This window comes from Carettochelys insculpta, chromosome 3 (assembly GCF_033958435.1).
Source record: "Carettochelys insculpta isolate YL-2023 chromosome 3, ASM3395843v1, whole genome shotgun sequence".
NCBI lineage: Eukaryota > Metazoa > Chordata > Testudines > Carettochelyidae > Carettochelys > Carettochelys insculpta.
The window spans coordinates 17,301,620-17,326,195 of record NC_134139.1 but is presented as its reverse complement, the minus strand read 5'-3'; the positions used below and the strand labels follow the sequence as shown (position 1 = coordinate 17,326,195).

Below are 24,576 nucleotides of genomic sequence, written 5' to 3'. Positions count from 1 at the left end.
AGGGAGGTTGAAGAGCTATTTAAATTAAAGGACAATGCTGGCATAAGAACAAATGGGTATGAATTGGTCGTGAGCAAATTCAGCTGGAAATTAGAAGAAGGTTTCTAACAATGAGAGGGGTGAAATTTTGGAACACCCTCCCATTAGGAGCCAGCTGGCAAACGATGAGTTTTAAGAGAGCTGGACAAGTTTGAGTGAGATTGTATGCTGGGCTTCCCTGTGATGGTGGGGCACAGGGCTTTGGAGTCCTGAGGGAGGGATCTCTTCTGGTTCGTATCTCATGATCTTAAATATCATGCTTCAGTTCTTCAGCTGGTCACTCACAGAGGTCAGGCAGGAAGGGGAGCTGGAGGGAGACATTGCATGAGGTGGGCTGGTTCTCTTAGGTGTCACTGAGCGTTCTCTCTCAAGGTGCTAGGCTGGCTGGTACTTGCTCTTGTGCCCAGGGTCTAACTAATAACCGTATGTGGGATCAGGAAGAAACTTTTTCCTAGCTCGAATTGACACTTATCTTTGTTGCCTTTCTTTGCAGCATGAGGTGCAGGTCACTTTGCAAGAACCAGTTATATGTAGATCTGAAATACAGGTTGAACCTCTCTCATCTGGCACCCTTGGAACCTGACTGATGCCAGACAACAGGAGGTCGATATTTTCTAGCATATTACAAACATATCCACTGCTCACTGAGCTCTTAGAAGACATTTAGGGGTAAATTAGAGCTAAGTAACAGCACAGAACCCCAAGAGCCAGGACTGGTGTCTGTAAACAAACTTTATGGGACCACAGGAAACTGGACCACACCCATGCAAAGTGGTCATCTGGCTAACTAAAATCGTGCTGGATTATTGAGTTTGTTGGACAAGTGAGTTCCAGATTAAGGAGGTTCAACCTGTATCACCAAATCCCTGTTATGTGGGGCTGTTGGGTGTTGGTGCACCATGGTCTCTCCAGTTCTCTGATTGTGGTACATAATAGTTTAGTGTCCTGAGGGCTGATCCAATTCCAGTTGATGAGCTTAGTGTGTAGCTGTTGGATGGTTTTAGGGGCCTGTGATACATGGAAGGCCAGGCTAAATGATCTGGTGGTCCCTTCTGTTCTTAAACTTTTGATGCTGTTTATAGAAGCATTGTAATAGTGGCAGCTTGAAACCCCTTTTAGTCTGTCAAAACTACTCTGTCTCTGAAAGCTGTTTAGCTCATTAGTATGAATTAACTCTTCCATGTTTGTATGAAGTACTTAGAGGTTTTGAAACTAACGCACTTCAAGACTGAATGGTAGAAGCACTAGAATTGCAGTGCAACAGTCTTTCCACATTAAAGACCAAGACCTTAATACTAATAAATACCTTCATCTTCTGTTGGTTTCACTGGGAGATTGGGGTGGTCAGCACTTCATAGGATCAGACCCAATGGAGGATTTATCTCCTCTGATACAAATTCTTAACATTCATTGAAGTATTTATGTATTTATTGCTTCAAAGGAAGATACACACTCAAATGCACCATTTTAGTTAAAGACATGGAAGTGTTGAACGTCACATTAAACATTAGTTGACTGCATAGGAATTACTCACTCTGTGTCTGGTTTCCTTGGTCTTGAATTGATAATTCATTTTCAGGTTTTTCTGAATATTTTGCTTTTCGTTCAATCACTGTTTTTCTTAAACAGGCATCTGGGATCACAGCTTTGTGAATTAGAAAAACTCATAGATAAAATGATGATTGCAGAGTTTTCTACTTATGCTCGTAATGATTTAAATAGACCACTAGAAGAGGACTGTCAGGTTCTAGAAGAGGTAGGTTTCTTATCAAAAATTGAAACCATAATACAACATTTTTCATCTTTGTAATACTTTGAGCCCTAACATTCTTCCTGTCGTTGCCACTATAGCAGCATTCTTTTATACCGTTTTTGTCTTAGTTTAAATGTTTCCTTATCCCTTTTTATTTGAATAATACCATATTCCTGTTTGTTGTCCCTAAATCCACAAAATTTTAGTCCAGTCCCATATTTCCTTTAAATCAGTTTATTGTTGGGTTTTTTTTAATTGCCATTTATTAGTTCTGAACCAAGATATAGTTGAATGTGTAACCTGTGAAATAATACATTAAAGTATGTGTTGTCATAACTTGTATAAGTGAGAATACGGCAAGGTGAATCGATGATTATGCATAATATTCTCAGTCTATATTGTGATTTTTATCTTTCTTAATGGCAATTGTTCCAAACCTATTTCTTGCTTTTTAAGTGCAGATACACAGAGCTGCTTAAATATATGTTTCATTGCGTATTCTTACTTTACTTTAAGGTCTTTGAGGTTAAGCTGTAATCCGTATCCTTTGGGCCAGGTCTTCATTAAAAGTTTGGGTTGGAAGGAAATTTCCCCAGGGTCAAATTGTCAGACCCTGTGTGGTATTTTTGTTGTCCTCTGTAGCACAGGACATGGATCACTTGCAGGTTTAAACTAGTGCAAATGGTGATATTTCTGTAACCTGAAATCTTTAAACCAGGCTTTGAGGACTTCAGTAACTCATCCAGCAGTCAGGAGTCTATTACAGGAGTGGATAAGATTCTGTAGCCTGCAATATGCAGAAGGTCAGACAAAGACTTTGTCTACACTGCCAGTTGAACAACAAAACTTCTGGCATTCACAGGTTCTTAAATATCCTTTCTCTTCCTTCCCAACTGCTCCCCTCAACCCCAGACAAAAATTTGCTGTGGCGAGTGACAACGTAAATGGCTCGTTGTCGCCGGGAGTGCTCTGCTGGTAACAGGCATGCCACTCATAGGTGCTGGAAGTATTTTATCAGCAAAAGTGCCATATCACTAAAAGCTGCGTAGCGTAGACAAAGCCTAAATGATCATGATTCTTTCTGACCTTAAAGTCATGAGTCTTTGAGATCCAGTGACCTAAATCCTGATGTAGACAGTGTTAGGTTGATTCTTCAGTTGATCTGGCTACCACCTTTCAGGGTGATGGATTAACTACAGCAATGGAAGAACCCTTGTTTTGCTGTAGATTGTGCCTGCACTGAAGGGCTACATTGATACCACTGCAGTGGTTGAAGTGCAGGCAGTGTCTCAGAGCCTCTCAGCCTTGTATGGGGAAGGCATGGTCTAGTGGTCTAAACGTAGGATGGTCGGTGTTGAGCACTAGCAACAGGACACCAGGCCATCCGACACACTATGAATTTGGATATGTGAATACATTTTTGTTAGTAGGTGTTCTAAGTATCTGTCCTCTCTCCCTGCCCCTTTAATTTTTTAATAGGAAAGACTTGTATCACTTGTGTTTGGACTTCTAAAACAAAGAAAGCTCAATTTTTTTGAAATATATGGTGATGAAATGATTGTTACAGCAAAGAACATAATTAAACAGGTAAGTAAATCACTGCTCACTTATCTCAGACTTACCCATCTTTCAGAAATATTATTGTTTCAATTTTAAGAATATATTTAATTTCATAACATCAGACTTGCTCTTGGTGTGAAAAGTTGCACTTTAAAAAGATAAGCATTAATCCTGTAAGTCTGTTCCCATAGTGGCTTCCCCAGCTGTTGTCTGAAGTCACTGTAGAGGAAGAACACCTCTTTTTCTGTCTTGGTATACAGACACTTACCTTCATTTTTCTCTGCCTGCTGTGAGTTAATCTGTTTTATTCTCTCTTCATTAGCCTGTAACTTCCCCAGATAAGATGGCTATGTAATTCCATTTAGTTTCCGCAGGACTAGCAGCTGTAGGTAATATTACAGAAATAGGTAGAGAGCCATAAGATAAAGCTTATTAACACATACTTCCCTGGACTCTTGAAAATCTTAGGAACAGTCCTGCTCTTTTAGGGAGGAGGGCTGGATGATATCCATCTGTTGAAATTCTATGACATGTAAAAGTTCTTGCGTGGGTTGTCATGGTCTCTTGTCTGTTATGGGACAGACAGTAAAGTCAGGGTGCTGGGCTAGCCCTTCAATTAAGGAGGTGGTCGTCTCACCACTCAAGGAAACAACCAATGCCCTAGACACGTGTGTTTCCGGCCTGTGTCTTAGGGCACAACAAATTCATGTGGAACACCAAAAGAAAGCAATTCCCCTGCCTGTCCTTGGTCTGCAGTCCCCAGAGGTCTTTCCCTTGTCTTTCTCAGAGGTCATGTCCCCTTGTAACAAATTTAAATGTAATCAACTTCAGATAGAAGTTTCTGCTTGATAAGGTGCTGTCTTGTTACACTCATGGAGAGTAGGTTATCTGAAAAAAAGCCCTTTTAGACAAGTGTTTTCCAACTCCCAGGCCGTGTCTACACTAGCCCCAAACTTCGAAATGGCCACGCATATGGCCATTTCGAAGTTTACTAATGAAGCGCTGAAATACATATTCAGCGCCGCATTAGCATGCAGGCGGCCGCGGCACTTCGAAATTGATGCGCCTCGCAATCGCGCGGCTCGTCCCGACGGGGCTCCTTTTTGAAAGGACCCCGCCTACTTCGAAGTCCCCTTATTCCCATCAGCTCATGGGAATAAGGGGACTTCAAAGTAGGAGGGGTGCTTTCAAAAAGGAGCCCCGTTGGGACGAGCCGCGCGGCGGCGAGGCGCATCAATTTGGAAGTGCCACGGCCGCCTGCATGCTAATGAGGCGCTGAATATGTATTTCAGCGCTTCGTTAGTAAACTTCGAAATGGCCACTTGTGTGGCCATTTTGAAGTTTGGGGCTAGTGTAGACGTAGCCCCAGTTTCCTTCTGTGTGGTGTTTGGATCATGTTTAGTTGTGATGTATTTCTTGTAGACTTTTATGCATACAGGCTTTTCTGTAAAGAAGGAATACTGTTCTTCATCCAAGTCTTGCGTATGTCCATCCATTAGTCCTTTGTAAGAGGTGAGGTGGATGGACACACCAACACTTGTACTTTATTTGAAATAGAAGAACAGAGGTGTGGGCCTCTAGCATTCAGCATACTCATGAAAAAGAAATATATTTTTAAGAAGCATCTGTGCAGAGCACCAGTAATTAATATCACCAATATTTAAGCAACAGGAAACCATTCAGCACCACAGTAGTTTATAGAAAGCCACTTACAAGCAAAATGAGTTCACTTGCAGTAGGATCATCTCATGCATCTGGGTTTAGATTGAAAATTGATTTTGGAGAGCTAGGAATTTGGCTGACTAGCCATTTTCTTTCTATCTACTCTTTAGCTAAGCTGTATATTGTGGTAGTAATAGGCCTCTAGGATAAGCTAGAATGCAGTAGGAAGTATGGATGTGGGGTGATTTATTTTCTGGGCTGAGAATGACAGTCTCTTGGGGAATCTGTTTTGTACTCACAGCCCACTTCTTACAGTAAATCCCACTCTGATACTGTTCTTTGCATTGTTAGCTTTTATAAATCCTCTATTTAAATTTAAAAAAAAACATCCCAGATGAAATATTCAAAGGGTAACTTTAGGGTCCTCAGTTTTCGGCTGCCCAATAATAGGCACTTTTAGAGAAGCTTGATTTTTTTCAGAAAGTGCTCAGAGAAAATCAGACCCCTTTTACGTGCGTCAGGTTGGGCATCCAAAATCACTAATCCCTTTTGAAAATCTTGGGTCCCAAATTTTGCAGTTAAAAGAAAAAATCTGTAAAAGTGTAAAATGACCCGGATGCCTGTCTTTTCTTTTTTTCTTGTTTAACTTGAGGTCATTTTAAATTATGAAACTCAGAAGGGTTGGAAAGAAGCTAAGACACTTTTTTTCTTAAACTTCACAGTGTGTGGTTAGTACGGTATCACAGATAGAAGAAATAGATACAGAAGTTGTTGTTAAGTAAGTATATGGCATGGATTTTTTTATATCAGGTTGGGTGGGGAATTGTGGTTTAACACGGATGATAAACAGTGTTTAATGTGTTTTTAAAGTTGTGAATTACTAAGATTCGCCTTGTTCTTCTGTTTCACCTCCTGTCTTCTGCATCTCTTCAGGGGTCCTATGTCCCTTCTTTTTGCAGATCCTTGTAATTATACTTCTGTCATTTTAAACATACTTTAGAAATTGTTTTTAAAACAGCATTACTTACATTGCATATTTTATATGCATGGTTAGAAAAATCACAGGCTAAATATAGTCATGTTTGTTTCCTGACTCTGTGTAGGGAAACTCCCCTGCTCCCTATGGTAATATTGCTCTAATACAATGTGCCTGCATGAAAGAGACTAGGGGCACCCCTGACCACTCCAAATGAAGGATACTGAACAACATAAGCCCTCTTGGCTGTAAGCAGCATACGTGTGCCTAAGACTCACAACCTGTCCCAAAAGAGCAAAAGTAAACCCGCAGATAAGGCTCAACAAGAAACCATTATTGCTTTCAGTTTAAGACTTGTGGCCAATTTATTTTGTAAAATCAGATATTGAAAGCAAGTAAGTTCCCCTTTACTGCTGGCTTTCAAACACACAGAGGATTCAGTAAAGTTTGAAATGCCTCGCTGTTCAGCATAGTGACTAATTCTGTTAGGACATGAATTGTATATTATGAGATTTTATTTTGGTTTAACAGTTCATTTTTCTGCCTTTTGCCAGACCAAAAGCAATACATCCTTGCGGTGATCCAAAGAAAGAGCATAATCCCAGTATTTTTGCTTTGCCTGCCAAAAAGAAGGAAAAAAGTCATCGTAGTCAATCTTGGCTATTTTTGTTGTGTGCTTCATGACGATGGCCATTAACATGCAACTTGACTGTAATGAAGACTGAGCAGCTCTTTCTGTTTTTATTGAAGAAGGGCATCATTGCTTTAAAAAGCAGAATATTAACCCAGGCATTCACCTTTTCTGGCATTTATGTATTTTTAGCCTCCTAGTTATCTGCTAATCAAGACTATGCTGCTTACAGCTATCATCAAGTTTTGTACTTTTTCTTTGAATTTATGTTTTTGACAGACTGTTTTCCTTTTAAATGCCAGACATTAGCCTTGTTGTTAGATAACTGCAAAAGTAAATAACCATTGTCTCCAAAATGCTATTTATTTTGTAGACTTGCAGATCAAATGAGGATGATGAATTTTCCTCAGTGGTTTGATCTACTGAAGAATATTTTTTCTAAATTTACTATCTTTCTCAAGAGAATTAAGGTAAGTATATTCCTTTCTCTAGGGCTTCACGTCCTCATTTCAGGCTGTAATGCCGAATTAAGCTAGAGATGGTTTCTCATTGGAATGTAAAATATTAATTTTAACTACAAAATCCTAAACTTTAATTACAGAAGATGTTGGACCTGTGTGGTTAACAGAGTTATTATGATGGCCAGCACTAACACAGAGGGTGGTAGAAAGGAGATAAAGCCTCTTTTTTTCATGATTTATGTCAGATTTAAATTATTAGGGATTAGGATAAGCCCCAACTAAGGGACAAATTACCCTACATGTGGCGTTCCTTGAACTTTTCTCAGAAGCCTCTGGTCCTAACCATTGTTGGAGATCACCTCCTCTTCCTTGCAGTAAATGTCTGTTTATTAAAGTAAAATAGTGTCACTTTTTTTGTTAATAAACATTATATTTGATCCTAGGTGACCTTAAGTATTATTCGTAGTGTGGTTCTCTTGGTTCTAGACAAGAACCAAAGGACCAGGGAACTGGAGGAAACTTCAGCACAGAAGAACCCTGTAAAAGACAATACTGTAGATACAGAAGTAGCTTATCTGACACACGAAGGCATGTTTATAAGTGATGCATTCCATGAGGGGGACCTCCCATCTGTAGCAACTGACACTACCTGTCAAAGGAATGCCTCACCAAACAGCGAAGCCAGCAGCAGTGATTCAGTATCTGAGCCAGAGTGCACTACTGACTCTTCGTCCAGCAAAGAACAGACGTCATCTTCAGTTATACCAGGGGGCGTGGAGATTATGTGAGTAACCGTTGCTGCTAGTAACCCTATTGTGTTGATTCCTCTTCTAACAATGATACCATTCTTATGTGCCATGCCGCCATTGGCAGTTTATTGACAACGGTGTAAAATTCACTCTAGTTCATTTTGCTTAGGTAGATAGTGGATAAACTGGCATCCAGAGGCCAGTAAGAATTATCCCATCTAGGATGCTGTGGGAGAACAGCCAGAACCACAGACTACTTCCTTTGGCTCCTTCCTTGGTCACCTGTTGCTAGCACAAGGAGATTGCTGCACAAGGGCTGCCAGGCAGAAGCTTTTCCTGTCTGGGCAGTCCCTGCACCTGTGGAGGATCAGGGTGCTTAACTTCCTTTGGCCTTGTGATCATAACGTCCTTCATCTGGTTGAGAGTTCCTATATGTCCACATGCACATCTGGTACAGCTGGTTGTTCACTGCCTGTCAGTTGATGAAATTTGCCTCAATAAGTTATAAAGGTAGGTCTGACTCTCAGAGTGGCAGAGAGGATGAATCCCCACAATTGTGGTAACACAGTCAGTGAAAATAGTCCTCCACTTGGTGTTTCACAGTTTACCAGCCATTATAAAAATCGCCTTTCTGGTCATCTTTTTTGCATTCCATTGTGCCAGGCTCTACTTGGCTGGAAACAGTGTGTGAAACTCAAATGCAGTGTGTGGAACTCAGCCGCCAGCCATCTTCATTTTCAAGTGATCAGAAACTGCATGTAGAGCTGCAAAATCATTTGCAAACAAACATTTATCATTTTCAGGATCACTGAGGATATGAAACTGACTGATCTGGAGCTGGGAAAACTGGCTAATAACATTCAAGAACTACTTTACAATGCTTCTGATATCTGCCATGATCGTTCTGTCAAGTTTCTCATGGCAAGAGCAAAGGTAAGAGGCATGGCTCATCTAGCTCTTGCTAGAATCCGCATCCATAATTAAAAAAAGAAGATTCAGAAAGCTATTGGTTATTGTTTTTGGGTTTGTTTTTTTAAATATGAAATAGGCAGCTCCTGGAGAGACTTGTCAGTGGTACAGGTCATGATGTGAGTTCTGGTGACAGCAGTATGGGGCAGGCTTGGTAGGGATGCCTTGCCTCAGGTTTAGGTTCGGTTCACTTTTAATCAGAGCTGCCTTATCTCTCTGTTTAGCTACATCTATGACTTTTGTGGCATTCCATGCGCTAATCTCAGTTTGCTTTGCATTTAGGATGGCTTCCTGGAAAAGCTAAATTCCAGTGAGTTTGTGGCCCTGTCTCGATTAATGGAAGGATTTATCTTAGACACTGAACAGATTTGTGGCAGAAAAAGTATGTCATTGCGAGGAGCACTTCAGAGTCAAGCCAATAGATTTGTGAATAGATTTCATGAGGAGAGAAAAACAAAACTCAGGTATTGTTGGACACATTCTGCTTCCATATTTTTAAAGGAATAATTTTAACAATAGGGGTTGGGGAAAACGGAGATCTTTTACTGCGTTGCACACAGTAACCCAATTTTATTGATAAGTGTAAACATGTTTTAAAATCTATTATAATGGTTTGTTATAGACTGCTCTGTTCTTTTTATATATCTGCTGTTTGTGCATAGTTTGATCCCATTGAACTGAACTGAGCATGGTCCAACAGTAGACTACATTAGCTACAAGTAAGACTGAAGAACTCCTGTAACCACAATCTCATGTTATAGCTTGGCCAACTTGTACTGCACAATCATCAGGATCTGGTAGTACCTGGAAATGAGCCCTTTAAAAAAGTCATCCTTTTAGAACTCCAAGATGAACCATCTGCTACCGATGTCCACAGCAGTTGCTTCGAGCTGGTACCAGTCTCTGGTGGTGGTGGTGAAGAGCAGTTCTTCCCAGGATTGTGGGGATGGAAGTGGTCATTAACGGGTTCAACCCTTAGACATTCCAAAACTCAGTAATAAAGAGGGTAACTGGAAAAGATGGTTGCTACTTTAGTTGCCAGTTTGTAGGTGTGGCCTGTGTAGACAAGAAGTCCAAGCCAGTTGTGTTATGGTTTGGTCATTGGATTCAAGCTGATCTCCCAGCCGCTCAGTTTTTCGTCATCCTCTCGTTTTTTTCCATGCTTTCTTTGGCATGTGTTTAGGTTTTGTCTGGTGTGAACTCCTGGGCAGTTTTCCAGTTAACCAGTACCAAGCCCCCTTCCTGTCCTTCATTAAAAAACCACATAATTCACACAAAACACTGCACAGTGCGATCTCTAGAAGGGTGCAAGGCTTTGGACAACCCCACTCCAGGCTCTTCTGCCTCTTCCCACCCCTGCTCTGTCCCCTGCTGTCCCCATTGCATCCCTTCCCCCCAGTCCTCTTCCTGAGCCCCATGACTTGGGGGATTATCGGCAGCTCTGGTGCTGGCAGCAGTAGGTGAGCCACCAATCCTCAATCACCATGGCTGTGGACACCAGAGCAACCCAGCCCCAGCCCACTGCACTCCCCTGAGCCAGGCTCCCAACCTGTTTGCTTGGGAGACTGCAGCAGGCTGGGGCCAGGTTGCTCCACTTCCCTTGTTTCCTGCCACTGTTGGTGAGTGCCAGGGCAGGGGAGGGGCATCCTGGCCCCTGATGCCAGAACCTGGCCCCCACCCCCACTGACAGTCCCCCAGTATGCCATGGGCCCTGCAGGGCTCCCCAAAGCAGCTGCCCCAAAACGTCTTGGGGGATGGGACAGTTCTGGCACTGCAGCTGCAATGACCTTACAGCCCTCTGTATTCCTCAGCGGATGAATTTTCCATTTTATTTTGTATTTTGCATGTTTTATTTACTCAGTCTCTGTGTTTTTCAGGCAAGGACAGGGATCTCTTACTTATTATTGTAAAGAACTGTGCACCCCAACTGAAGTGTTGATACCTAGTAACATTTCAGGCCATTGACTCTTCTCTGACTTTGACTCCCTTTTAACCAATGCAGCCTTGATCCCACTGCAGTAGAAACAAGAGAGGCTTCAGAATGACACATTTTATTTAGTTAACCTCCTTTCTTTTATGTTTATAATAGTTTGCTGTTGGATAATGAGCGCTGGAAGCAAGCTGATGTTCCTGCTGAGTTTCAGGATCTTGTTGATTCTGTATCAGATGGCAAAATTATTCTACCTGAAAAAAAAGCAGGTGATGTGTGTTTTGTTTTCTAATATTCTCTCCATTTTTTTGTAATGCAAATGCTATGCAGGTTGAACCTCTCTAGTCTGTCACTCCCTGATATGACGACATCTGTGGTCCAGCATGACTTTAGTTAACTCAATGTCCGCTTATCATAGATGTGGCCAAGTTTCCCACATTCTCATAAAGTTTGTTTCCAGCCACCAGTCCTGGCTCTGTGTTCTGTGCTGTTACGTAGTTCTAATTGGCCCCTAAATGTCTTCTAAGAGGTCAGTAAATAGTTGAAGTGTTGGTTATGCTGCTGAACCATATTGACCTGCAGTCTTGCAAATTCTCTGGTTCAGCTCCAGTCAGGTCCCCAGGATGCTGGACTACAGAGGTTCAACCTGCAGTTCAGTGTTGTGAAAATTCTGCTGTAACTCCATTATTCACAAGTTTCTGTGTTCTGGGGGAGAAACAAACACCTCTTGAAAGCTAGGTTTCATCTTCACCTAAAAGATTTATGAGGACAATTGAAGAAAAATCCATTCATCTATTTGTGAATTAAGAGTGCAGGAACAAACCCTAATTTTAGTACCAGTTGTACCTCCTTTGTCTGGCACCTTGGGATCTGCTCAGTCCTGAACAAGGGAATTTGATGGATGAAAGGCGGTTTCCCTGTTCTCTCAGCCTGCTGCCCCTCCCTGCTTCCAGCTCCGCAACCCACTGGCCCCTTTTGCTTCTGTATCCCCCCCATCTTGAGCCCCTGCCACGCTCTTACCTTCAGTCTGGCCTGTTCCACCCTGATCCCAGATGCATCCAGGCTGCTGACTGTGGCACCAGCTGCCAACCCTGTGGAGACTGGCTCTTGCCCCAGACAGGCTGCTGGCCTCATCCCCAAGGGCACGGCTCCAGCCTTGTCTGGGCTGCTGGCGTATGCGGCTCCAGTAAAGAAGCACCACCCTCCCAACAGCCTCATGGCCCAGGGCTCTCTGGTTCAGTAACAGCCAGAGAATCCCAGTTTGGGGAAGTGGACCCTATACAGGATTCCCATCTTAAGGGTTGCAACCCCTGCAAGATGCCAGACACGCCCCCCCCACCCCACGCCCCTTGTTCAGGATATCTTACTGACACATCAGAGGAAACTGCTAAGCATGTGTGCTCCAGTACATTCCCTGGGTCAAACTCCTTCACCCGGCATGATGACACTGTGTAGCCACTAGCATAGGTGATGACCTAGATTCAGTTTCCTATACTTCCAAAGATGTGATGTGTGGCCCTGGGCAAGTCACCTAATCTCTTTCTTCTTTCATCTTCCCATCTGTAAAATAATAGTACTTCCATATTTCTCAGGACAAGTATGCTAAAGATTTTGAGGCTCATAGATAACATAGCAATAGGGACCAGATAAATATCTAAGGTGGAAAATAGACACGCAAGATGAAGAAAAATGGCTAGACGTAGCAGACACGAGAGAAGGGTGCAATTAAGTAACATATGTGGGGCAAGGCATAGAATAAGGGGACACAGTGGAAACAAAAGACATGCAGGAACCAATGAGTACCAGGGCTGATTCACCCACATAAGGTTGGGAAACCACTGCTTTTGAAAGAAGTCTTTTTAGCTCCCCACAATAAGAGAGGAACATGGAGATGTCACATGTAACATAGAAGCAATGTCAGTGAGTACTTACATTGCTAGGCTTGATGGAATTAGATTTGGGGCTAAAATAGGGATGGCCATTGAAAATCTGAGATCCCACAGTAAAATCTCTGACTTTGTTCTGCCTTTTTTTAATCTTCTTACACATTGTGCTGCTCTTTGCCTTACTCTCTGCAGTGTATAAATATACTATAAATAATTATAATAATTACAGTAATTATGATAGGTAGCCAACTGGTCTTTGCATGCTGAGATAAAAGAAGGACTGATACCCTGGCAAGTGATTGCTTTTCAGACTTCAACAACAGAATAGTTTGTTTTGACAGTTTTCTACACTTCTTTTTGGTTCATCTCACTTCACTTTTCTGTTTTAAAACATCTAGCTACTGAAGAAAGAAAGCCAACTGACTTCCTTATTGTTGAAGGACAAAAGTATGCTGTGGTTGGGTAAGATGTACTTTTTTTCCCCTTAACGGTGAGTTAGTTGGCTTGTGCTTTGAGTAGAAATGCATTGAATACTAACAGCTTTAGCAATGTCTGAATAAAGACAGACCTCTTCCTTGCCAAATAGATTTTTTTTTTAAGTTCTGGAACGCTTGTATAAACATGACGTTATGTATCTTTTAAAGATGCTACATCACTTTAGAACATAGAGCTGAAATTTCTTTTTTAACTTATAATTCTTATATGAAGATGCATCCAATCTAGTATTTTTGGTCTCTGCCCTGGGGTGTTTCAAAATTAATTATCAAGCTATCTCTGTTTCCATATGTGGACAATTATATGTGGGTCAATTATATGTGGGACAGTTATATGTGGTGAATAATGGCTACCTGAAGCTTAGTAAAATTCCCTTTAAAAGCAAAAAATGATAACATAGCAAGTAAATCAATACATCTTTGGTGTCTTGCTCTTGGGTACATCCTGATTATTTCTGGATTTGTTTAAGAAACTAAACTAACTGGGTGTTTATAAAATGTTTTTCTCCCACAAAGTCATTGTGAAAAGATATTGAGAGGTACTTCATGTTTTCAGATCCTGTGAAAAAGATAATAGCCATAGAGAGGAAGCTGTGCTAGTCTATACACTATCAAAACAAAAAGCAGTCAAGTAGCACTTCAAAGACTAGCAAAATAGTTTATTAGGTGAGCTTTCGTGGGACAGACCCACTTCTTCAGACCATAGCCAGACCAGAACAGACTCATAATAGCCATGTGTAGGTTGAAAGCTTGTACTTTCCACCAACAAAAATGATCCAGTAAAAGATATTTCCTCCCCTTCCTTGTTTCTCAGAATACCCTGTATTCAAATGAAAGCTTTCTCTGCAACCAACTGTCATCTTTTGTGGGCTTATGATCAAAAACCTTGGCTCAGTATTGTAACAGCAGCCTGAAGAATCAGACTTAAACTCATCTTATGGCATCTGCCACTGCCAGCACCATGAAAGAGCATCTTGAGATTCTGCAGCAATATAGAAATAATGTTTCAAAATCAGTGTAGACTGTGAGTGAAGCTACCTGACATACTATGCATTGAAGTTGTATTTGACAACCCATGTCTGGTCATTTGAGGGAGAAATATGTTTTATCAAGTTCAGTATTAACTGGAACGTTTTTATTCTATAGACATTCTTACTATGCTATTTCACCTGATTTTTTTAAAATCCAAATTTAACAAAAATAAATCCTAAATCAGATGGCCTAGAAAGATCGCACAAATGCCTGTTTTGAGTGTATATGCCTCTTTCTGTACCCTGTTGTGGGGAAAGAAGATTTTTGCTTTGCAACGTCAGGCCATCCTTTTGGAATACTAGCCTCGCCTGACATACGTGTCCTGGATAGTATTTTCTTGCCTTGTCTGTGTTTGAGTTAAAGGATTGCACGTGTTCTTTATGGGTGAAATCTGACACTCGTCAATACCAGGTAGTTACAACTCCCATTAGAGTTAGTTGGAATTACATGTGCTCTGCATTGCTGAATAATTAGTGCTACTTGTGTAAAGCTGCTCAGTTTCTTACAGACTGTACATTCATTACAGCTTCTTCAATGCCCATCATTGTCTGTGTGTTATGGATTTTTTTTCTTTTAGTACTTTTTCAAAATTGTCAAAAATTACACAATTTTTTGTATACAGTTGTCAAAAATTATAAAATTTAGGAATGGAGCTTTATATTTTTCTACTGATATGTGACTAGATCATTCCATTCACAGAGTAATTTCTATAAAATATAAATTAACTTTACTAAACTCCAGAAACTAGTATTCTTGCACCAGTTAAGTATTTTTTGAAAACTTTTTCTTCTACCCTTCTTTACCTATTATTCTTTTAGGATTCATGTGTTTAAAAATGATTTAGGCACCTAAATCCCATTGATTTTCAGTGACATAAGACCCACTTTTATTATCAGGCATGTATTGCTCCTGCAGCAAGGGAATTCTTGTGCCTCTTTAACAAGCCCTTTATACTGGAGAAGGGGCCAGAATTGGCTCTGAGGTTTCCTGTGATGTCATTATTTCCTTACGCACCATTAGGTCTTCCAGAATAGACAAGACTGGATTATTAGTGTAAATAATCAGAGGAATGAGTAATGTTCGTAGGTCGAAAAATTCATATGTCATGAAGAATCAGCCAAAAAGTCATAAATCTGGTTTCATGTCAGTTCACGTTACCATCTTTAAATTTGAGTAAACTCTTCTTATTCTTTTAAAGTTTTAGATTTGCAGTTGTACACAAACCTTGATGGAAAAGAATTAAACACATGGGAGGAAGAGGGTATAAAGAATGTGTTAGTGCTATCCCTGATGTTGACAAACCTGTGCTGTTAGTTTTATTTATCAACTGAAATTACTTGTATTTGACTCTTGTTTTTCTTCTTATAGGACAGTGTTGCTATTAATAAGAATAATACTTGAGTACTGCCAGTGTGTGGATAACATTCCTTCTATTACTACTGATATGCTTACTCGGCTGTCTGATTTATTGAAGGTATGGCTATGAAATTTGTTGTCCATAGTATATTAAGATTTTTCAGGGCAGGGAATGCATCTTACTATCTCTAATACTCCATGGCCATGTCTACCCTAGCCAAAAACTTCGAAATTGCCATGCAAATGGCCATTTTGAAGTTTACTAATGAAGCACTGAAATACACATTCAGCGCCTCATTAGCATGCGGGCGGCCATGGCACTTCTAAATTGATGCAGCTCATCCAGACGGGGCTCCTTTTCGAAAGGACCCCGGCTACTTCGAAGTCCCCTTATTCCGATCTGCTCACAGGAATAAGGGGACTTGGAAGTAGCCAGGGTCCTTTCGAAAAGGAGCCCCGTCTGGACAGGCTGTGCGGTGGCAAGTGGCATCAATTTCGAAGTGCCGCGGCTGCCCACATGCTAATGAGGCGCTGAATACGTATTTCAGCGCTTCATTGGTAAACTTCGAAATGGCCATTTGCATGGCCATTTCGAAGTTTTTGGCTAGTATGGACACGGCCCATGAAAATGTCTGATTCAGTATCAATGATTACTAAAAATATTGAAAAATAGCTGTAATCTTTGCTGTAATTATAGAATCACCAGGCACATATTGCAGGGTTTACTTGCATAACATTGTGAACTCATCTGAATACAATTGAAGACAGATATGTTATGTGAAATAACCACAGGAAAGCCATTTGTCCCCTTGTCCACTGGCACATTAGCAATTTTCAGTAGCATCCAACAAGATGTTCAGGTGTTGATTTTTGGAGTCAGATGGCTGTTTGTCCTTCAGGCTGGATGGAAGGTGTTATGAAACAGATGATTGTGACCAGCACCTTTTTATAGAAAAAAAGAGGAGCTGCTACTCAGCCTGTTCCCCGCCTTTCCCCACCAGCCAATCCTGCAGCTGGGGCTGCCAAGGTGGTATTACTCAATACCAGCAAGTACCTGCACAAAAAAAGCTCTGATAGTGATTAGGAAATAGCACTTTGAACCAAAATGTCTTTGGGAGTGTATGTATGCAGAGAGGAAACCAATTCCTTGGTTTGTACAAGTCACCTTACTGGGGTGAGAAAATAAGTTATCTGCTGAAGCTATTGTTGTAAAATGGAAATTAAAGTGAGAAGTGTGACCCTTTCATCAATTGTTTGTTGCTGGAGGAGTTGATAGGAGTACCTAAGTGAACTTAAAAATGTCATTGCTGTCATCTTATCCAAAACATGCCAGTTAATTCAGTCAGGGGCTTTGATTGCTAATTTTGTCCACAAAGGTTTCTTATATGTTAAAGCAGGGGTGCACCAACTGGGGGGGGGGGGAGGGGCATACAAAATTTCAAAAGGGATGTGCCGCACAATCAGCTCCCCCTCTCCCTCCACGGCCTCCCCATAGCTTCTGTGCACAGGTGTGCTATGCTGGTGTGCTGCTTTCCCTGCTGGCAGAGGGCCAGCTTCATTTCTGGTCCCTCCTCACCGCAGGGGCCCTCCGTTGCCTTTCTGCAGCCTCACTTGACTCACCTGCCAGCCTTCCTACCCCTGCCCCATCTCTGCTGTCATTTCTGTTCCCCCACACTCACATTTTGCAGAGGCATCTGAGTAGGGGTAAGAGATGAGTACGTTTACCAGCACAGCCCCTTGTTTCAATTTCCCCAAGAGAGTCCAGGCTTTTTAGTGCAATTATGTTGATCTTTTGTTTCTTTTACAAGGCTGCCCAGGAGGGCTGGAAAAGGTGTCTGGGGGAGGGGGAAGCAGAACTCTTTAAACAGTAGGAAGTTGTTGTTGTTGTGGCTCTTGAAACAGTGAGCTAACTACCTGGGAGTGCTGGATTTGGAAGAGCTCTTTAAATAGAGTGAATTTTGGTTTTAATATCTGCCTGGGAGGGCTGGGGAAGGTGGCTCTTCAAACATGCTTTGCCTCTATCTGCATAGCAAGTATCCTCTCTCTCTCATTGTGTGCATTGGTCTTGCACCATTGCAGTTTATGTTTCTGCCTCACATAGACTGGCACTTGCTGAGAGGGATTTTTTTTTATATGAACATGACAGAAATTTCCATTGGTTTGAATTTTGTTAGATGGGTTGGGGGGCCCCAGGTAATTGCAAGGAGAAAAGGGGTCCACGATTTGAAAAAAGTTTGCTCACCCTGTGTTAAAGGATTGAAAATAGAAATTTATAATCAAAATAGCAGCCGAGAAGGGTTTGTTTTAAACTTTATTTGTACTGTTTATATCTAACATAGAAACACATAAGCAGACTACATATGAATGGTGAACTTTTTATTCATATGCTATTTCCATCTTTGGGCTTGTCTACAGTGTTTTGTTTTGGGGTTTTTGTGTGCCCCCCCCCCCCCCCCCCAGTAAAACCCCATTTTCCAGCAAAAAACAAACAAACAAAAAAAAACAACCCTTGTGTCTGCACTGCAAAGCTTGTTATTCTGGCATAACAGGGCATTTAACTCCAAATAGTAACTCTGCCAGATGAATGACTTGCTGACCCCCCTCAGTTTTGAAATTGACTCAATCTGTACAAACAGAGGTAATTATGACTTAACTGGCCTCCATGGAGGCATCCCATCACTGCTCTTATTTCGAAATTGGGCTGTCTAGTGGGAACACTCAGTTTGAAATGCTCTTGCAGTGTGAATGCTTTTTACAGAAATTCCTTATTTTGATATTCTAATGTCTAAATAAGTTATTTCTGAAAAACTCTGCAGTGAAGCCATAGCTGTGGTGTAGTGTGGGGTGGGGTGTATTATATGTATGCATGCATAATATGGAAATAGCATATGAATAAGAAAATTTACCACTCATTTGTAAAACGGGAAAAAATGAACAAAATACCTGGATTTCTATAGAGATCATGTGGGGCATCAGTTATTACAGTGACTAAATAGATTAAAAAACTGAGAACATACCCATATGAGTATCCAGGACAACATACGCTAAACTCCAAATGTATGGAATAGTTTCATGTGTGACCAGACAGCCTCATATTTTTTCCAAGTTGTTCTTTTAAGCAGAATCATTTCTCCCACAAATGCAATAGTAGGAAGCTCACTAAACCTGGCTCTGTAAAAGGGCAGAATTACTGATTCCTGTTTTCCATATTTCTTAATATGCTCTTCTGCAGGTGAGAGAGTTGAAACAGACCGGTTGTCCCTTGTTGTTCCATGAATCCTTGAGCATAGCCACAGAAAGGAGAAACTGAGGCAGTCGCAGCTGATGTTTATTACATGTATAATTGAAGGAGGCTAATCTATCTGAGCCAACTTCATGCTTAAGAAGTTTTGGATAGAAAAAGGGATTAACAAAAATTAGTTGTAACAGAAGTGAAAGTTTGCCAAATTACTGGGGTATCATCCTCTTAATATTCCACTCATAGTGCTCCTTTTCAGGGTCTTTCCTTTCCATTAATAGGTAAATTACGAACATTCCTGCTGGTATATTTTTTTCACTGCAAAAATGGCTTGTGTAGTTCGTCTCTCTGTTGTAGCTAGGCAAGCTTGAGCTGTAGCCGTTCTCATCTGAGATACAGGTTGGGAAGTGGTTCTCAGATAATCAGGTCCCAAATCATTTTGGACTTTGAGATGACCACCAACACCTTGAATTGCATCTAGAAATGAACAGGAAACCATCCTGCAGATGTAGGTGCAGATGTTAAGGTTGGAGTATGCCATTTGCTGGTCTAGACTTCGCAGGTAATATAGCCACAGTAGAGAGAGGAAAGACTCCTGCAGCACGGGAATGCAGAAGTTCTCTCTTATGAACTGTTCTTCAGTCCTCTTCCCTTCTTTGTTGTCAGACCATCTGATACCCTGATGTCCAGCAAAGGTTGATACAGAGTAATATTGAGGAGTCCTGGATAGCAGAGGGTTACAAGTCCAGCATTGTGCTAGACGATGAACAGACACACAAGCTGAGTCATGTATTCCCTCAGAAGCCGTGTTCCTCCATTTCTGTGCCTAGACCACAGAAGTAGGTAAAGACCATCCAGATTTGCTGAAGAGTCTCTAGGGCTTAGTCATGTTCCTTCCATCCCAGTTCCACACCCTTTGTTTCTCATCGCATAGGTTGTGGTCCAGGGCTCACATTTTATCCATTGCAACCCTATGATGAGTAGCTCTTTTCAGATAGCTACACGCATCTTCTCCCCCCGCCCCCGCACTACTCATGACTCTCTTAGGAGTAATTTCTGGGGCCTCATTCTCTGAACAGGATCATGTATCCATTGGCTCATTAGTACTCTAGAGAAAAATTTTGTTCCTCTCTCAGTTCTGTTCTTTATGTTCCCAGTGTGCCAGGCAGGATGAGGGATAGGTCAGAATCTAAATCAGAAAATGGATTGCTTGACGATTCATAGGGGGCTAGGCCTTCCCATAGTCTGCCCATCCAGCTAAGTTCAATGGCACTGTACCGTTCACCTCTTCTGAGGGCCCTGCAAGCAGTATCTATTTAGTCTTCTAGAAAGAATTCAGTTTCCATGTATTCTTCTGGAGTGAAGTGGAAGTACCTTGGCCATGCCACAACCCATCTTGACAAGTCAGAGCTACCTCCAGTAGCTTTAGGAAAAGAAGCACAAGCCAGATACCTGAGGTGGAGGGAGAGGTCAGTCCCAGAAATGAAATGATTGGGAAATAATTGTCTGTTCTTAATATCCCCTATTTCCATTCCTATCCCAGAAATCCAATCCAGAGAGCCATTACTGACATGAACTGATCCAAGAAGCACCAAGAGCTTGATTCAAAACCCGTTGAAGTCAGTGGACTCTAGATCAGGTTCTGAGTCTATCCTGTGTAAGATCCTGGATTAGAAAAATCACAAGATGAATCATTAGAAAGAGTTTGGGACTCCCCGAGAAAGAGAAACTGGGGTAACTTCAGTGGCAAGCCCAATCATGTTAATCAGTGATAAAAGTGAATGAGACTGTAAGGTATTGCTAAAGTACCTGTCATCCCCATACTTGCCATATGTTATGTACAGATCTTCAATGCTTACTTTTTTCTCTCTCTGATAGTATTTCAACTCTAGAAGCTGCCAGCTAGTTCTCGGAGCAGGTGCACTGCAAGTTGTTGGTTTGAAAACAATAACTACAAAAAATTTAGGTATGAATTTCTGCTTTTCAAATCTCATTCCTTAGTCTAAAAAAACACTGATATGCAGGATAAACCATCTCCAAGTTGCAATACTCCAGAAAAGATATGAAAAGATCAGAAGGGGTTACCATGATGAGTGTGTTCTGAATATAAAATTTATGTAAGAGTTTGTGAAATGTATTTTTGAGGAAATGTGCTATGGTGTGTGTCAGATGTGTTACTTGAAAGAAGAAGAAATTAGTCTATTAGGCAGATACGGTCTTCAGTCATAATAAGGAAAAAGGAATTACTTCTTATGTTGTGACCATAGCGCAGATGGAGTTGTTTGCTCTCTGAAGTTTGAAATTTGGCATACACAGTATTTCCGTTTTTACAAGTAACAGCACCCTGCCTATCTTGAATCAGCCCCTGTGTTCAGCTGGACAGAGCACACACTGTTCCTGTCCTAAGCTGTTGTGAAATTTTGCTGCACTCTGTTAAACAGCAGCCAAATTCAGCTCCAAAGCTGATTGTATTTCACTAGTGGATGAGAAGATTTATTTGTGTAATTCCATATCCTGCAGTCAGACTTTATTTAGCTAAAACTCCCATTACAATCAGTGAATTAAGGACTGTGTGACTTAGCACCCTCAACATAAAGTGCTTTGAGTTCTTGACATGAGTATAATAATGTTTGTATTTTCAGTAAATCAATTCTTAATTTTTCACATTCATTTTATCTTGTAGCTTATTTTGAGTGTTGGGTTTGCTGCCTGTTTAGACAAGGTGCAGGCTGTACATAATGACTGCTAATATAATAATTGAGCTGTTTTGTGCCTTCTTGTACTTCTGGGTTTGCAGCTCTTTCTTCACGCTGCCTGCAGCTGATTGTACACTACATTCCTATTATCAGGGCTCATTTTGAAGCTCGACTGCAGCCTAAACAATTTAGCATGCTCAGGCATTTTGACCACATTACTAAGGTAATTCTTGGTGCATCTTCTAATTAAACTCTGTTCATTTGCTTTCTTAATTGTGCTGTGAAGCATACGAATGTCATTAGATGGGAAATAAAACCCTATTTTTCTATTACAGGATTACCATGACCACATAGCCGAAATTTCTGCAAAGCTTGTAGCCATAATGGATAGCTTATTTGACAAACTTTTATCAAAGGTAATGATTTATGGAAATAATTCTAGTCTATATTGTATTTGAGTGTTGCAGTTTGTGTGGAATTTTACATTAGATGTTTCAAACAGTAACATTTCCTTACTGAAGCATCACTTAAACTTATGTGAACCTATGTACCCAAGGCTGTATGCTGTACTTTAAGAAAATGTATTTTAAGAGTCAATGAATGTATGTCATTAACTTTTATGAAATAAGCATTGCTCACAGTTAGAATCTCATTTCAGTGCAATACAATGTTACATTTTCCTTGGTGCAGAAGATAAATGAATATAGCAGCTCATGTGCTTTACCAAGATGCCTGGCCGCTTGGCTTTCTTTGACAGTCTTAGCCACTGGTGGCTGTGGTGGCAAGTGTTTCTGGGTATGCTGCTTGTTCCCACCTGAGAGCAGCTGCTGTTTCCTGCTCTTCTTCAGTGAAAAGCCTTGATGTGGCTTCCTGTACAAGCAGCTGGAAGCAAGGGGCCAGTACCATGTGATCTCCTAGTGCAGCGTCTACCCTAGGTTGAAAGTGAATGGGCTGTAGAAAGTGAGTATGAGAGGAAGAATGAACCAGTGGCTGGGCCGCAAGCCAGGACCTATTCCATGCTCCACCACAGACTACCTGTGTGACCTTGGGCAAGTCATTTATTTGCTCTGTGCCACAAGTTCTTGTTTGTAGCATAGGAAATAAGGTGCTCTGAGGACAATTCATTTTAAGCCCTGCTAGTCTGTAGCTTCACAAATAACGAGCAGTCCTGTAGCACCTTAGAGACTAACAAATGTATTAGCTTATGAGGTCACTAATAAATTTATTAGTCTCTAAGGTGCTACAGTACTGCTTGTCATTTAAGTTAGTGAGATTCAGTGGTAAGCGGGCCCGTATACATAAGTAAGATTGATAGACTGTCTCTGTATTTATTGAAATCACTTGCCACATGAAACACATGATCATTGAACCTTATGGAACAGATTCTACCACCCTTACTCCCTGTGAGCAGTAATGTACTCTGTAAAGAACTCCATTGATCCCACTGGGACTGTGGCTGGTCTGAGGCACTATTCAGCAATAAGAAAGGTGACAAAAGTGTGCTGCCAGTTTTGATAGGTAAATTTATATGAACCTTCAGCAAGTTTATTTTTTGAAGCTGCCTCACAAGAAATGTGACCTTAGGAGAAAAAATGACCCTTCTGAGTGGTCAATTTGCTTGGTTCATGCAAACACATTAATAATAGAAGCCAGTTAGAATTCAGGCGTTAATTGTCCAGTATGAAGTGAGTCAGGCAAATCTAGCTGTGTGATTGCTCATTGGCACAATTACATGCACAGTGCCCATTCTCTGTGTCAGAAAAAAGTAAAATACCGGGAAAAGAGAGAATCTTTGGGAATATAGTCTGTTTCCCTTCCCCTTCTAACCCCCACAGGTTTTGGTTAGGCTGTTGAGTTGCTGCTGATGGGGAGTGCGGGATCAGATTGCCTCAGAGAAGGAATGGGAGCAGAGTTTATTTCTCTCTGTCATGTTACAGTAACTTTAAATGTGCTTAAAAAGGCCGTGACTGCCAAGTGACAAAAGTCCAAAATAGTGTTCTGTCCCCCAAAGTCAAACTAAACATCCAGTCTGTTGGATGTCTTCCCTGTTACTTTTATTGTCATCTCTTGAAAATAAGGAATTAATTCATGGCCCTCTAGTGGGAGGTGCACAACAACCAACCCACAGTGCTAGGTTTGTCTGGATTGTGGCAATGTGCATCTGCCACGCTGTCTTTCCATCTGCCCTGCTTGCTCTTTCTTGTGAGCTGGGAGATTTAGACTAGCAAACTCTGAAGCTTTGGAAGGCTACGATCGTTGTCATTTTCAGCAGCTGGCTCAATGAATACAGCCAGCAGGGACAGGAGAAGAGTAGTATTATGTCCTGTGTTAGCTTGACCAGTAAACCCAGTCCCTTTGGTTTTTTGGTATCTAACAGAACCAAAGTCCTGGGATCTCAGCATGACTGCCACTATCCTCTTGGATGAATGACAGTGAAAACACTGAAGGACAGCTTAAAACAGAAATATGCAACAGCTAGGGAACAGGAGGGTTGATCATTAATTTTAACTTTGTTAGTGTTGTCTTTCAAGGGTATGCGTCAGAGCCTCCAGGCTTAAGTACCCAATAAATTAATACGATAGCTGGCTTGAAATATGTAGCTCTGAAAGAATGAGTAACTCATTCCAATAGCCATATTCTGGAGTTTGGCGGGGTGGTGCCAAATACATTTAACAAAAATTAATACGACCTAAAATCACACGCTGAATGGCCGGCAACATGCTTCTCTACATGCAACAATCCAGTGGACTGAACTGGGCTCCAGAGCCCTGTCTTCTCTTGATGGCTTTTTCTGCTGACCTCATGTGTGACCTGCATACCCTTGCACGCCTCTGGGTCCCCACCTGCTCTTGTTTGGATTGAGAACCTTTTGGGGCATGGTCTTGTCTCTTCATGTGTGCAGTGTCCAGAACTGGTCTCAGCTGGAATCTGGAGGCCCTGGGTCTGTTAGCAGTGGGGCTGCAGGTAGAAGAGGAACAGGGGTGCTATATTAGTGAAAATAGTCCTAAAATGTCATGGCTCTTTTAGGATCTATACAGTAAACCCTCAAAATGTGCACTTTCGAGTTGCACTTAACTTGCATTAGCGTCAGTTAAATGCAACTCAAAATCCTGCTCCCCTGGCCCTGGCTCAACCCCTCTGGCC

General features: G+C 41.3%; 1 protein-coding gene across 4 annotated transcripts in view; it reads left to right on the top strand.

Moving 5' to 3' along the window:
- The window catches only part of VPS54 (VPS54 subunit of GARP complex), a 78,647-nt gene that overhangs the window by 45,157 nt on the left and 8,914 nt on the right, over positions 1 to 24,576 (top strand). For 3 of the 4 annotated variants that reach the window (XM_074989396.1, XM_074989395.1, XM_074989397.1), the window contains exons 9-21: positions 1,669 to 1,795; positions 3,272 to 3,379; positions 5,737 to 5,792; positions 6,995 to 7,091; positions 7,526 to 7,866; positions 8,635 to 8,764; positions 9,083 to 9,264; positions 10,890 to 10,999; positions 13,015 to 13,078; positions 15,511 to 15,616; positions 20,615 to 20,702; positions 21,534 to 21,655; positions 21,768 to 21,848. In XM_074989396.1, coding sequence (XP_074845497.1) covers positions 1,669 to 1,795; positions 3,272 to 3,379; positions 5,737 to 5,792; positions 6,995 to 7,091; positions 7,526 to 7,866; positions 8,635 to 8,764; positions 9,083 to 9,264; positions 10,890 to 10,999; positions 13,015 to 13,078; positions 15,511 to 15,616; positions 20,615 to 20,702; positions 21,534 to 21,655; positions 21,768 to 21,848 — 1,612 coding nt within the window. Of the gene's footprint in view, positions 1 to 1,668; positions 1,796 to 3,271; positions 3,380 to 5,736; positions 5,793 to 6,994; positions 7,092 to 7,525; positions 7,867 to 8,634; positions 8,765 to 9,082; positions 9,265 to 10,889; positions 11,000 to 13,014; positions 13,079 to 15,510; positions 15,617 to 20,279; positions 20,565 to 20,614; positions 20,703 to 21,533; positions 21,656 to 21,767; positions 21,849 to 24,576 lie in introns of those variants that run through there. The other variant, XM_074989398.1, reaches the window with a different exon arrangement.